The 14,188-nt window shown below is 41.5% G+C and overlaps 1 protein-coding gene across 2 annotated transcripts in view; it reads right to left on the bottom strand.

The window, feature by feature from the left end:
* Nucleotides 1-240: 240 nt before the first annotated feature.
* The window catches only part of ACSL6 (acyl-CoA synthetase long chain family member 6), a 93,462-nt gene continuing 79,514 nt past the window's right edge, over nt 241-14,188 (bottom strand). For both annotated transcript variants that reach the window (XM_027098222.1, XM_027098214.1), the window contains 4 exons: nt 11,604-11,747; nt 10,485-10,586; nt 9,466-9,537; nt 241-706 (listed from right to left, as the gene is read on the bottom strand). In XM_027098222.1, coding sequence (XP_026954023.1) covers nt 569-706; nt 9,466-9,537; nt 10,485-10,586; nt 11,604-11,747 — 456 coding nt within the window. In that variant the 3' untranslated portion in view covers nt 241-568. The remainder of the gene's footprint in view (nt 707-9,465; nt 9,538-10,484; nt 10,587-11,603; nt 11,748-14,188) is intronic.

Genomic DNA, 14,188 nt, shown 5'->3' with positions numbered 1-14,188 from the left:
AAATTGGAGAGAAAATTTTTTCACATCAATGAGGATTGTTATGTTTAAAGAATCTGAAGTTATGTAGAATGTGAGCTATCATGTTTTGTTTCAGAATTATTCTGTATTAGTTTTAATTTTTTAAGTCTGATTTAATTGTGATTTTGACCATCAGTTATTGAATGAGGTAGTCCACATTGCCTAGATATTTGCTGTACCTGGTTACTATTCCACAAATAATTAAGTACAATATATCAGTTATGTTTTTCCTTTATGTTTAATAGAAGTTCTGTGAACACTGAGAATATATTACTTTTAGTGGTACACAGTTCTTGAGAAAAGTCTTGATTTTTACAATGCCATTTCTGATATTTTTAGCAGCTTACTACAATATCATTGTAATAAAAATAAAGTATACTCGGTGATGAGAGAGAAAATATTGTTAAAGACCTCTTGGGACAGGAAGAGGCTCAGTCATAAGGTCACGTGCTTTTCATTTTCAGCTGCATCATTCTGACACATTACTTTCAAAAAATAACTATAATATTGCTACATTGTCCATTATACTGAGAAGAACTTCCCTTGAACTTCACATGGAGATTGAGTAAAGCTCTTCTATTTGTTTTTTGAAGTACTCTCTCAGCTCAGGTCTCTTAGCCTTTAGTGTTGGTGTCAGCAAGCCATTTTGAACTGAGAACATATCAGAGTGGATGTGAATGGCTTTAACCTAAAAACCAAATGCAGAATACAGCTTTATCAGGAATATAACACAGCATTCATAGCATACATGATAAAAGTAGACAGGCATATGGGAATAGAAATATTGATATAAAAACACTATGCCTATTTAAAAGTCAGAGTTATCCTAATAACATTTCAGCCTATTTGATATGTCTGAAAGCCACCTTTTTTCCTTCTTACTCCTCCATTTAGCCAGTCAACAGAAATGAGTTAGTTCCTTACTCTGTGCCAGGCACGGAGGACACAAAGGGGGATCATGAGCACCCCTGCCCTCGGGGAGTGCACACTGGAATCCAGTAGAGCAGACACACTGGGTAATTATTAGACAATGCGGTCTACACAGGATGAAGGGCACCTAACTCAGTTATGGCAGGGAAGAGAGAGGAGCAGTCAGGGAAGCCTTCTCAAATCAGGTGAGTGTTAAAGGACGAGTAAGAGTTAACCAGCAAAGGAGGAGAGGTGGGTGGAGAAGGGCATTTCCAGGCAGAGGCAACCCTATGAACAAAGCTACGGGAGTGAGAAATGGCAGAGTATGAAAAAGGAAATCCAAGTGATTTCTGTTGTAGTTACATAAAGTAGGAGGCGAAGTGGGTGAGAGATGAAGCTGAAGTGGTAGATGGGGCAGTTTATAGAGGAAAACAGTAGGAGATTTTTATACAGGGCAATGACATGGCTGAATATACAATTTATAAAGATCTCTCCAAGAGAAATGTGAAGATGGCTTTTAAGAATGTTAAGATTAGAAGCAGGGAAACCAATCAGAAGGACCTGACCAATCCACAGGAGAGAAGAAGATAAGGGCCTGCACCTACAGAAGTGGCAGAGACAGAGACAAGTAAGCAGTTCTAAGAGCGATTTAGAGATAAATGGGCAGGATGTAATAAAGAAGGAGGCAGCCTTGAGGACTTCCAGGTTTCCAGCTTGGAGGGCTGCATGGACAGTGGTGCCATTCACAGGAGAAATATAAAGTCTAGGCGGGGACATGACGAGTCTGTGTTAAAAAAAAAGTTCTGCCAGAAAATGTGATCACATTATTGGAAGGAGGAATGGAGGGATCAGACTTAGTGTTCGTGTTGCCTATTTCCATGAGGCAGATTCCAGGCCTCCTCATGCAAAGTCTCTTTGCAAGCCTGAATGGGGGACCAGAGAGATAGATGAACTAACCTGGGAGGGCCTGGGCAGTCTCCTCCCACATGAGATTTCAGCTGAAAGGGTGACTGTCAGTTCAACCAGAATTTTATGATCTGGTCTTGAGCTGAATCCTGGAGTGACAATGTCTCTAAGAAATTGTATCCTGACTGACAACTGGGTCTATATTCAATTATTTTGTTGAGACAACAGATCCATATTATTAAATAGCAAATGAACTGCTATATATAGACTTTAAAAAATTAACTCAAAATATATGCGCTAAATACATATATATTTTCACTTGTTGTTTTGCTTAATTGGCATTTATTGAGCAACTACCATGTGTCAGGTATAGTGTAAGGCACCAGGGATACAAAGAAGAACAAGACACAATCTCTGCACACATGGAGCTTACAATCTAACGAGGGATGCTGCAGTATGATAATACTACTATAGGGACGAGCAGTTGTCAGTTGCTTTCCCAGTATCACTCCCTATCTTCCATGCTAATAAAACCCAGGTTTTGTTTGGGGCCAAAATGTTCTATGTAAACTATGACAATCCTATGTCCTGATTTCCCAGGCTCCCTTGCAGCTAAGGTGTAGTCATAAGATCCATCTGTGGCTAGTGAGAAGGGATAGCTTTTGCTTTCCTAATAAAAGGTCCAGACATACCTATTTCTACCCACTCTCTTTTTTTCCTTCCTTGAATATGGACAATGTCCAAAGCTGTAGCAGCCACAGAAAGTGATAAGCCAACATACTAAGAAGGGAGAGTGGAAAGATAGGCAGAGCCTAGGTCTTTGAGAACCTGTACCTGCCTTGGACTGCCTATGTTCGGACTTCTTATGTGAGAACACCAAAAAAACAAACCCTATGTGTTTAAGACCCTGAGGGTTTTCTTTTAGAGCTGAATGCCTTTCTGATATAGCACCTAACCCAGTCTCTGGAGCAGGATTCATTGAAAAGGGATGCTTGAGTTGAACTCTGGAGGATAAGTAGGCTTTGGCCAGATGAAGATAGCAAGGGGAAGGGAGAGGCTGTTATATGGCTCTAGGCAGAGGCAACATGTGCCAAAACACACTTGGGACATCACAAGTATAGGCTGCAGCAGGTGATACAAATAAAGAAGAAGAAAGAGATGGGGTGGGGAGATAGGCTGGGGCCAAATTACAAAGGATCAATATGCCAAGGTAGGGATTTTGGACATAATTCTTTAAACAATTTTTAATCAGTGAGAGACAGTACTAGCATGCATCTTTGGAAAGATTACCCTGTTAAGAGAGGATTAAAATGAGGTAAAAGTGGAAGCTGGAAGACCAGCCAAAAGGCAAGATTGATGGTGATTTAGGCTATAAAGTTGGCTGTGGAGATGGAAATAGATTTGGGGAGTAGTAAGGACAGGACTTACAATTGGTTTGGGTAATTGATAGAGAAAGAGATTTTAAGACGGGCTCTAGATTTCTGCTTGAGCAGAAAAACTGGAGGAGGAGCAGAAAGATTCTTTGGAGGCAGGAAGATCAAGTATTCATGTCAAGTTTGAAATGCTTCTGAGACATCCAAGTGGTTTTTGGACATTGGATATATTAGTATTAGTATGTAGGACACAGCTTCAGCCTGGGCTTGAGAGACAGGAGTTTCTTGAGGAGTAGAAAGGAACGGGGGTGTGGGTTACAGAAGCCAGGAGAACAAGAGTGAAAGGTTACTGTGGCATGTGTTACTGTCATATGAGAATTGTTAATTAAAATCAATGGATACAATCAGGAAATGACTTATTTCAAAAATCAGTCTATGCACCACCTCACACCCATTAGGCTGGCTATTATCCAGAAAACAGAAATAACAAGTGTTGGTGAGGATATAGAGAAACTGGAATATATACCCAAAAGAATTGAAAGCAGGATCTCAAAGAGATATTTGTAAATCCATGTTCATAGCAGCGTTATTCACAATAGCTAAAACAGGGAAGCAACGCAAATGTCCATTAGCAGATGAATGGATAGGCAAAATGTGGCATAGACATACAATGGAATATTATTTATATAAAGTAAGGAAATTCTGACACATGCTACAACATGGATGAACTTTGAGGGCGTTAGGCTAAGTGAAATAAGCCAGTCACAAAAACACAAGTACTTAGAGTAGTCAAAGTCATAGGGACAGAAAGTAAAATGGTGGTTTCTGGAGGCTGGGGGGAGGGCGGGAATTGGGAGTTATTGTTCGAGGGGTACAGAGCTTCATTCTACAAAATGAAGAGTTACAGAGATGGATGGTGGTGATGGTTGTACAACATTATGAATGTATTAATGCCACTGAACTGCACACGTAAAAAATGGTTAAGATGGTAAATTTTATGTTATGTGTATTTAACCACCAAAAATTTAAAAATTGGAAAAAATCAATGTATGCAAATAGTCGCAAAAAATTCAACATGTCAGTGATTGTTTTCCAAATCTCTGATGCTAACGGTCTAGTGTCCTGGCAGGTGGGTATTATAATATGACAAAGAAGTCTTTCCTCAGAAAATTCTCCATTGCATTCACTGATTTTTCAGATCAAAGACTCAATATACAAAGAAGACCCCTAAAACAGCTACACTTTCTACTTCTTAAAAAGTTTTTAAGAAAAATTCTGGCATTTTTTAAACCCATGCTTGTAATTTTAAAATGTGATAATTTTCAAATGAGCACAGCATTAATAAATGAGATTCATCTTTGTCTCTTTAGAAATTTGTTCAAATGAAGGATTCACTTTTGCTATAAAAAGAATAGCATTTTAAGGGATTCGTGTGTGGTGGGAAGGGGAGGACTGGACTTTAGGCTAAAATTAAAGCTAGCATTACAGGTAGCTGCCTCAACTTTACCTTACATACTGAAAGGATTTCTACTTGGATATCCAGTATAAATAACTGGAAATCTGAGGCTCTTGGCTAAAAAGAGGCATTATCGAATGTTTCAAAATTTGTTAAGGTTCTTGTAAAAAGTGTTTTGTTTGAAAATTCTCTCAACTCCAATATAAAATAAAAATTTTCTGCATTTTTTTCATGGCAAAATAAAAAAAATTAAAAAAAAAATTCTCTCAGTGTTTTTGATGCTCAAAGAAGCAAGGATTTGGTAAGGAATAGGGCTGCCAGTTTTTGTACCCTCTGGAATATACTTTTTTCCTAATTTGTTTTGATCAAACATAAATCATCCTAGGGGATCCAAAATTCACTGGAAACAGGTCCCAAGGGAGACGTTTTCAGACCATAGTGCACTGAGAGCTAGGGGTTCTGCAGTGGCCTCTGCTGGGCAGGGGTATAGAGGTGGAGATGGGCGTGAAGGTGGAGTGTAGACAGACACGGGTGGGATGAGGTGGGGGAGAGGCAAAAGTGCATTGGAGGCGGGGTGGGGGAGGGATGAGTGAGGGGGCTGGGTTGAGGGGTGGGAGGTGGAAGACAGGCTCTGGCTCAAGCCCCAAACCTACCAGAGCAGCACTGCTCTTATGTTTTGTACGTGCTCATAAGGTGCATATAAGATGTCATCTAAGTTCTGCTACTCAAGTTCAGAAATCACCATTTGATAACAAAACTAGCTAGCTTGAAGAAAATATGAACAAAATCCAAATCAAACTTAATCCTAGATACAGTGATTTAACTTAGTAATTCATGTTTACCTCCATGAAATGAAAAACTGGCAGTGCTAATATCCTTAATTTTTTTTTTAAAGTTCCTTTCTGATAGAAACAGTATCACATAAAGACTTCTGGCAAGTGTAAACGATCTATCCACCTTCTTCTGTAAATGAAATTAATAATATAATTTTATAGGAGATGCCAATGCCAAGATACAATTTCTACAAGTGTCCTGGCAGCCTGGGTTTCAGCTCATCTGCATTCCTAACAGCATGTGGAGAACATGTGTAATTGAGACAAGAGTCTATGTTCAGTACAGGGACTTGGGAGAACACCTCTGAAAATACAGCAGTGACAAGCAGAAGCTTCAAACAATACAGCACAGGGAAGATGACTCTCATAGGGAGAGCTACATACACTATTTAGATGGTAAGTAGAATGTAAAAGAAAACACTATGATCTTAGGAAGAAAGAACTGCATCTGCTGGTAGATTTTGAGTATCTGTCAAACCAGCAACCTGTAGCAGGCCTAAAGTGCTGACTGGGGCATCTGCAGTTCAATGTGGCTCTCTACAACATAGTCTCTGCCTGAGGAGAGGAAACACAATTAAATACAGTGTTGAGGGAAGCCGAGTAATATGGCACTCAGCTCACCTTTCAGCCACTTAGTGAGCAGATCAGAGTGGCACTACTGCCAGTCCCTGCTCCAGTCTGACCTACAGCCCTGGGTCTATTTAAATTCTTCCATGAAAATACCTATACAAATTGCGCCAGTGACTAAAAGTCTAATCAGTAAGTGGGAAAAAATGAGTCAAAACAGTTCTTTAACTGACCTTAACTGTGGGCCCCAAACCTATAGTTAGTTTATTTTCAGAAGTAAACCAATGGTAAAACGAATTTTCATTTTTTATAAATAATTACATATTTTCTAATAAAACCAAACTGTTGAATTATGGGGGGGGGGGAAGGAACGAGAGTCTTTAGTCTCCCTTTATGCCTAACACAACATAAAACTTGTTTTCCAGTTTGCAATAAGCAAAGTTTTTGTTGAGGAAAGAAGGAAGGAGATGCTTAATGTTACCTCCCTTTCTGAAACTACACTCTTGTCACGGAAAAGTGATTCTATAGTTTTTTTTTAATTTAAAGATACTATAACATTTAAATATTATATTGGAATATAATGCCTCAAAAATGTCAATGTATGCCAACTCATTAAAGCATAGAAATTTTCATAATTCTGAAAAAAAAAACTATTTAAAATCTTTCAATGGTATTACTCTGTGAAACACTTTAACACACAATATTGCTTGTAGCTAATAAACACAGAGTGAATAATTTAGGACAAGAGAAATTTTAAAATTTTAAATTAGGGAAATGTTCAATTCATTTCTGATTTAAAGGTAAATTGATTAGGTAAGTATTCATTTCAATGACAAGAAATACAGTAAAATATATTTAGCAAGGGCTTTGCAGTCCAAATTTGAAAACTGTCAAGTTTCAAAGTTCACTTTGTATTTTATACGCCTATGCAAACTAATAAGGCATAGAAATGTCAAAAAAAAAAAAGGTTAAATCACAGTTAAGTATGCTCAGATACTTCCCAAGAACCTACATATTTTAATTATTGATAACAGTTATTTTAAATGCTTCTTATCTACTCATTAAATCTCCATAAATTGATAATGGTTGGCCTAGTTCTAGGAATTGTCTGTTTCTGGAAATCAAATTACGTTAATTTTTCATCTAATTCAAAGTTTCACTCAGATCAATGCTGCCCAGTAAGTCTGAACTCCTAAAGCTTCTGTTGAATGATTTAAGCCTTGGGCTTGGATATCTACTGGGGGAGGAGGGGGGGTAAAAAATTAGCATTAAGCCTTAATTGATCATTCCTTTTTGAGGAAAAGGGAAAAGGACTAGCTGACAATAGATTATGGATTAACTCAAGTAATTTATGTTGAGCTTTGGAACACAACTAGGAGCACACACCAACAAAGAGGAGAATGAGAACAGAGAAAATGAAGAGGTAACAGCCTTGGCAATAAAACTCAGGCCTTTGGGATGCCACATGACTTCTCTGTATTTAAGGTTACCATGGCGAGGGCCGAATATTAGAGCAGAAACTTTGCTTAAGGCGTATGGAAAGTCAAGAATACGTCTCCTCTCAGTAAAAGCTCTAACTTGAGCAATGGTTAACACTGGAACCTTAACCAAAGGTTTCTTTTAAACATAAGCTTAAGAGTGGTAGTCTTTTCCAAGGAGAGGACTCTGTTACAATTCTCTACTTGCTCTGAGGCAGATCACGCAGCCCACATCCAGCAGGGGGCATGCAAGCCTTGGGAATCACAAGGGTATCCGCAGGATCCCCAGTGCACCCCCAGCGCCCTTACAGCCATCCATTCAGGTAATAGGGAGCCCAGATCAACCAGGTCTCCAACCACTCATTTGTGGCGCCTGCTCTACAGGATCACATCTACAGTCACACAGCTCCCCGTAATGGAAGAGCAATGAAGTCAGTTTTAGCAAATTTAGAAATTTAATTATCATGCCAGAAATGACCTTGCATTCAGAAAGATAAATATGACTTGCCTGAATGCCTCAGATTTTATAATTTTTAAAAATAAGGATTTATTCATCCAGGCCTTATTTGCCCTAAAACACACTGATGGATGAGGGTAAAGCAGTTTCTCTCAGGCTAGATTAATGTAAAGATCCATTTCAAAAGAAAAACAATTCCCTCAAACCCTGAAACTATATTTAGATTTCCTCACTTTGAAACTTAAGAAATTAAAAGTCTTAATCTGTGGAAATGTTTTCTAATTGTCAAACAACTGCTGTAAGAGTTTATATTTAAAACTGGTTTAAAAATGTTTTTAGGTTAACATCAAAATGAACATATACAAAGGGGCTTCCCTGGTGGTGCAGTAGTTGAGAATCTGCCTGCCAATGCAGGAGACACGGGTTCAAGCCCTGGTCCGGGAAGATCCCACGTGCAGTGGAGCAACTAAGCCCGTGAGCCACAACTACTGAGCCCGTGTGCCACAACTACTGAAGCCCAAGTGCCCCAGAGCCCATGCTCTGCAACAAGAGAAGCCACCGCAGTGAGAAGCCCGCGCACCACAACAAAGAGTAGCTCCCGCTCACCGCAACTAGAGAAAGCCCGTGCGCAGCAACGAAGACCCAACACAGCCAAAAATAAATAAAAAAAAAAATTTATATTAAAATAAAAGAACAGATAAAATTTAAACTTCTCATAAACCTTGCAGATCCTTAATACTATATTTGGGGACACTGTTGGAGAACCATTTTATGAAAAACAATTATATTAAATACATACTAAGAAATTTTTAAAAATCAGCCTATTAATATTTTTCTGTTTGAAGAATTTTTCTTTTTGAATTTGTGACTAAAGAGGATTATAAATGGCATGTGTAAGTAGGACCAAGTACGCTTATGAACTCAGTTACAAAAAAGAACCCCAACCTTGCAAAGACGGAAAGTCTTAGAGGTCTGCTGTGTCCACTCCCAACACACTCTTTGTTTCCTCCTCTTTGTTCAGGGCATGCTGGGCTGACAGATCAGTGGCCCCAGGAGTGCAATCTTTCTGATGTCCTAGCAAGTAAGCTTGCCTGCTGCAGCCAAGAAGACAGTCCCCATAAAAATAAAAATAAGACAGGAGTCTGGTCTTGAGTACTGCACGCAGCTTGGAGACACACCATGTAGACATGCTGTACCAGTTATGGCTAGGGTAATATTTCAGCTTTATGAACATCTGTGATTATGAGGACAATAAGCACAGTCTCACTCAGCCTACGACCGATTTTAGTTAGGATGCAGGCTGTTGCAAAGTCAGCTTAGAACAGGCCTTCAGGGGTCCGTTAGTACACTGCCTGTCTGCAGGCCACAGCATGGAAGATAGGGAATCTAGGTCAGGGTCACTGTTGGTTACTTTAATTCTCATCCCTGCATAAAGGGCAGTAACAAGTATGGAGAAGGTAACAGTTACCTGTTCAAAAGAATGGAGTCCACTTTCTTTTCCTAACCTCACCATATCTTCCAAAATGGCTTTCCTCAGCTCCTGAATTGAACCATATAGGTAAAATTACAAGGCAAAAACACATTTCAAAATGGAGATAGAAGAATCAATGAGTTGTGAGCAAAGTATAACTGGCAATCATACCAACACTCCCCCCACCTTTCAAACCCCCAACTAGGGCTGACGCTCCCTGGCAGAAAGCCAATTACCATCCCTCATCTGGCAAGTAAGTGCCTGCATGGCCTAAGGAGTGTCCAACAACAGGCTAAGGGACCACTCAATTTTGTTTTTTAAAGCAGACCTCTGGTCAGCCTAGTGAGTCTCAGGGGCCCTGTCACCCCCAGAAGAGCCCAGGGCCTGGTGGGAGCTCTAGGGTTCATGGCTGCTGCTAAGAAACAGATCATGTGACTGAGGGGCCGATGCTGAGTCAGGGCACAGAGATCCTCTGAGTCAGGGCACAGAGATCCTGGCACAGTACATGTGCCAGGAGAAGGCTTCTGGAAGGTGTGAGCGGCAAATGTTCTAAGCAGGGAGAACTGTGCTCCTTTTTCAATTCCATGACTGTCTCTCTAAGCCCAGTAGATATAAAAGCTACCTCACATTAGGAGAGAGCAGGGCCAGTGAGTCAGAAGGCCTATTCTCACATCTGACACTGCTGTTAACCAGCTATGTGGCTTTGGGCAAGACGCCTCCCTCTCTGGACTCTCCTGCAAGCTGCAAAACAACAGGGCTGGACAAACTTTCTCTGATGTCTCCTGGCTGGAAAATTCAATAGTTTATCAAGTGTTCTAAGAAGAGAGATGAGCTCCTTCTACAACAATGACAAAAGACAAACCTCTGGTTTAGGATTCCTACCATTTATAAAATAAAGTTAGAAATTTCCCTATAGGTTCAAATTTCACTTGGGCTACTGTTTTCGTATGTCCTCTCATTATGCAGTATCACAGAAGGTCCAGCAGTCTTTTGGGGAACAGCCCCAAGGTACAGACCTTATTTGTGCAGAGCTCTGCATACGTCCCTTCAATTCCTCTCTTCTGGGCCCAAGAGGGCATGACTTCCGGGTCGGGCACGACTATGCCCACCAAAAAGGCCTGCGATCCCACCAAAGGAAAACACAGTTATGACAAAAGCTTTTAAAGTGGTTATTTGCGGTCCAGCATTAAAACTAATCTCTTGGTATTCTCAGACTCCACTCTTTTCCAAAAATATGTATATGTTTATGTTATGAAACATATCACACATTCTTGACAGAAATATTCTTGAATATTTCTGATATATTTCCCTCACTTCGTAAAAAGTTTATTAATAAAAAATAAGCTTAAGAAGATTAGGAATCAGTAAGGTTAGTCCTGTATGTACCTTTGATTCTCATGCCAATCTTAAATGAGTACATCTTTAGGATACTAATCAACCAGCTCTACAATCCAAAACACATACATTTCTAAGGATTTCCAGACCATTTTGAAATTGATTCATTAGTATGGTCCTCATTCTTTAAAAACACCATTTTAATTTTTAAATCATTTTCTTAAAAAATAATTTAATAGTCTTTAATTACATAAATCCAATGATAGCACAGAATATATTCACAGTGATCTTTCTGACTTCAGATCTAAATGATACCAGAAAGCAGAATAAATATAAATCCTCTTCAAATAATTTAATCCTGTACTATATTAGCACATTAGCTTAATATATTAAGATATATCATCAGTATCATTATTTGCAATACTGCACCTATTTATCTGTAAAGTTCTTATGTGTATTTCAAAATCAAAAGAGCAGAAACCCTGAATCTCGCTTCAGCATATTACCTCAAAATTCCTCTTGGAAGTAGACAGAGCATAAGTTAAAAGTAGTGGGAATGTTATTACTACTACTTTAAGCAACTTATTTACCTACCTGCAATTTACCAAACTATAAGCAATTAAGATTTCTCCCTTAGAAAGGCATTTTCTCTCATGATCCTATACGCCAGAGAATACCAGTATCTGATTGGAAATTAATGTTCATCACTTTAATCAAATACCAGTTACTTAGGAAACCATTCCCAGAGTACTCATCAGGCCCAAAGTACGTGTGGGAGGGCTGAGGACTAGGGGACTCACCTTTAAGCTGTCCCCATGGACATACATTTGTGCAACAGGCTCACTCCGGATGTAGATGTTCTCAATCATCTCGGGCGCAATATATTCTCCCTGAGCAAGTTTAAATATGTGCTTCTTCCGATCAATAATTTTAAGAGTTCCAGCCTGTGGAATTGGACAAGCGGCTTCATAAAATGGCGGCATTCCCAAGCCTGAGCCCCTCACTCATTAGTGCCATAGCCCCTCACCTCTCCAACGCCCGGTCTCACCCTGCAAGCCCCACCAGATCTGCTCGTTCACCTGACATCTCTGCTCTCATGGAGCCACTGCACGGCTGGAGAGGGACGCCGTGCACAAGGGTGGATGGCTCCCAAGCTCTGCTGGGCCCTGAGTGCCCACTGTCCTGTACCCTCACCATGTGCCCTACTCCCCCTCCCACCCCTGCCACCCTGGTGCCCAGCAACAGGTGCCCTCCTCCTCAGGAGGCCACCCACCTTCCCATCAGGGCTCCTCTCACCCAGGCCCTCGCTCCAGCTGTCGCTTTTCTCAGCAGCATCTTCAGATTCTCCCCCTTGAACCATGCTTAGGCCACCACTCCCAAAGAGCAGCCTCTCCATCCTTCAGCACATAGCACAGCTCTGGCAGAGGACCCCAGGTGGCATTAGGAGCCCTCTCCCTCCAGGACCTCTGCAGCAGGCAGGCCACCCCTTGGGCAGTGAGTGCTTGTACCCCTGGCCTCCAGGAACCCCACTCACCTCCCTGACTCCCTTCAAAACTTTTTGAATTTCCAAGGTGAATAGGTGGGTCTCTCTCCTTTGGCTCTCTCCTTGAATGTTTGCAACTTCCTCACCTTCACTGACGATGCTCCTTGAGGTGACCACCATTTATCTCCTAAGTGGACACTCCTGCATATGTCTGAGCTTCCAGCCAGAGCTCTTCACCGAGTTCCAGACCCAGAACCTCACTATCCTCCAAACTCTACAAAAACCAGGCCCTTTTCCCTGCACGATGCAACATGCCCTAAAGGAAGCTCATCCTTCTCCTCCTCAAGCCTGTCCCATTCCCCAAGCCCCAGACCTGGAGATGGCCTTGCCATTGGCCTCTCCTGGGACTTCCAGCAGTCAGGCTCATCTGTCCTCACTCATAAATCCTTCTCACAGACACCTCCTCCTCCATCAAAACCACTTCCTTACTGAACGTGTGCACACACTCTGGCCCTGCTCTATCTGTTCAATCATCAGAACCAGAGTAGTCTCGCCAGAAGAGAAAAACAAGCAGGCCCTGTTTTGCTCAAAATCCAGGCTGGACATCAGGGCCTTTCCCTACACTGGCTTCTTTGGTCCTCGTGGCACCCCATGAGCTGGGTGTCATCACCTCCATTTCATAAATGGTGAAGGTGAGGATTAGAGAGGTCAGTTAACGCCTCCAAGGCCACACAGCTAGGAGGTGGGAGAACCAGGACTTAAACCAGGTCTTTCTGGATCAGACACTTAGACCTTTTCCTTGATCTATCTAATACTATTTCAAAATAGTAATAATTTTAAAAACTGACTCCCACAGACTGCCTGCCTACTGCCTTGGGCTCTGAGTTCAGGCACAGCACTAGGTGCTTCACATGAATCAATTCACAACACCCTGCAAGGTGGGTGGTTTCATCCAAGTTACAGGGCATCAGTGGCAGATCCAGAGTTTTGTGGGACTTCAAGTTTTTTCCAGTTTTGAGACCCCCACCTTTAAGAAAAATAATATAAAATGAAGTGCAGAGCCTTGAAAGGGGCCTATGCAAGTGAAGGCTGAAGCCTAGGCTTCATTAGCTGATGGGACAATCTACCCTCTGCCAGTGTCCAGGGTCCTGCTGCTTCTCCAGCCTCCCTCCTCCACATCTGTGGGAACCTCAGTTAGAATTCCTTGCCTCACACCTCTAGTGTCTCTCTACTTAGCACATGCTATTACTCCTGCCCTGACTGTCCTTCCCACTCTCCCCTCTCCTCTTGGAACAGGACTTAGATCCTGAGACTCAGAGCCAGTAGGCGCTTGTCCTTCTCCCCTAGGTGAGCATGACCCTCATCTCATGCCCATCACACTGGGTTGGGAACTGTCTAAAGATGTGTCTCTCCCCTGAGCATAGTCCCTGGCCCAGGGATACATCCATGTCTGCTGCAAGAGTGAGGGTGTCTCAAAGTGAAATGCGTAGTTCCAAGCAGGGGCAAATCAGCTCACCAGCCCAGAGGGCCCCTGGAGGGCTTAACATCATTCACCTGTCCAATAAATTCAACATCTCAGAACTCCACCCAAAATCTTAGCAATCTCCCAGAGACACAGGAAAGGTTTCCTGGGGTGGGCTGCTGCAGGTGGAGGCTCTCGGTTTCAGTTACATAGTTCTTTTCTGGTCATAGTTTCCATCTAAGCATCTCCTGGGTGCCAGGTATTGTGCTAAGGGCTTTACAGGTATAATCTCATTTGTTCCTTACAACAACGACCATAGAGGTAAGCAATGTTATCACCTCCATTTTACAAATGACAGAATGAGGCACCACTACTGGTTTTGGCTAAAAGTTGGGGGCCACCGCTAAAGAATGCCATGTAGCCTTACTTTCTTATTCTAT

Source organism: Aethalodelphis obliquidens, unplaced genomic scaffold (genome assembly GCF_003676395.1).
Source record: "Aethalodelphis obliquidens isolate GAN/ISIS:26980383/991018 unplaced genomic scaffold, ASM367639v1 scaffold4, whole genome shotgun sequence".
Classification (NCBI taxonomy): Eukaryota; Metazoa; Chordata; class Mammalia; order Artiodactyla; family Delphinidae; genus Aethalodelphis; species Aethalodelphis obliquidens.
Note: the sequence above shows the minus strand (reverse complement) of the source record. Positions and strands in the feature narration are given on the sequence as shown.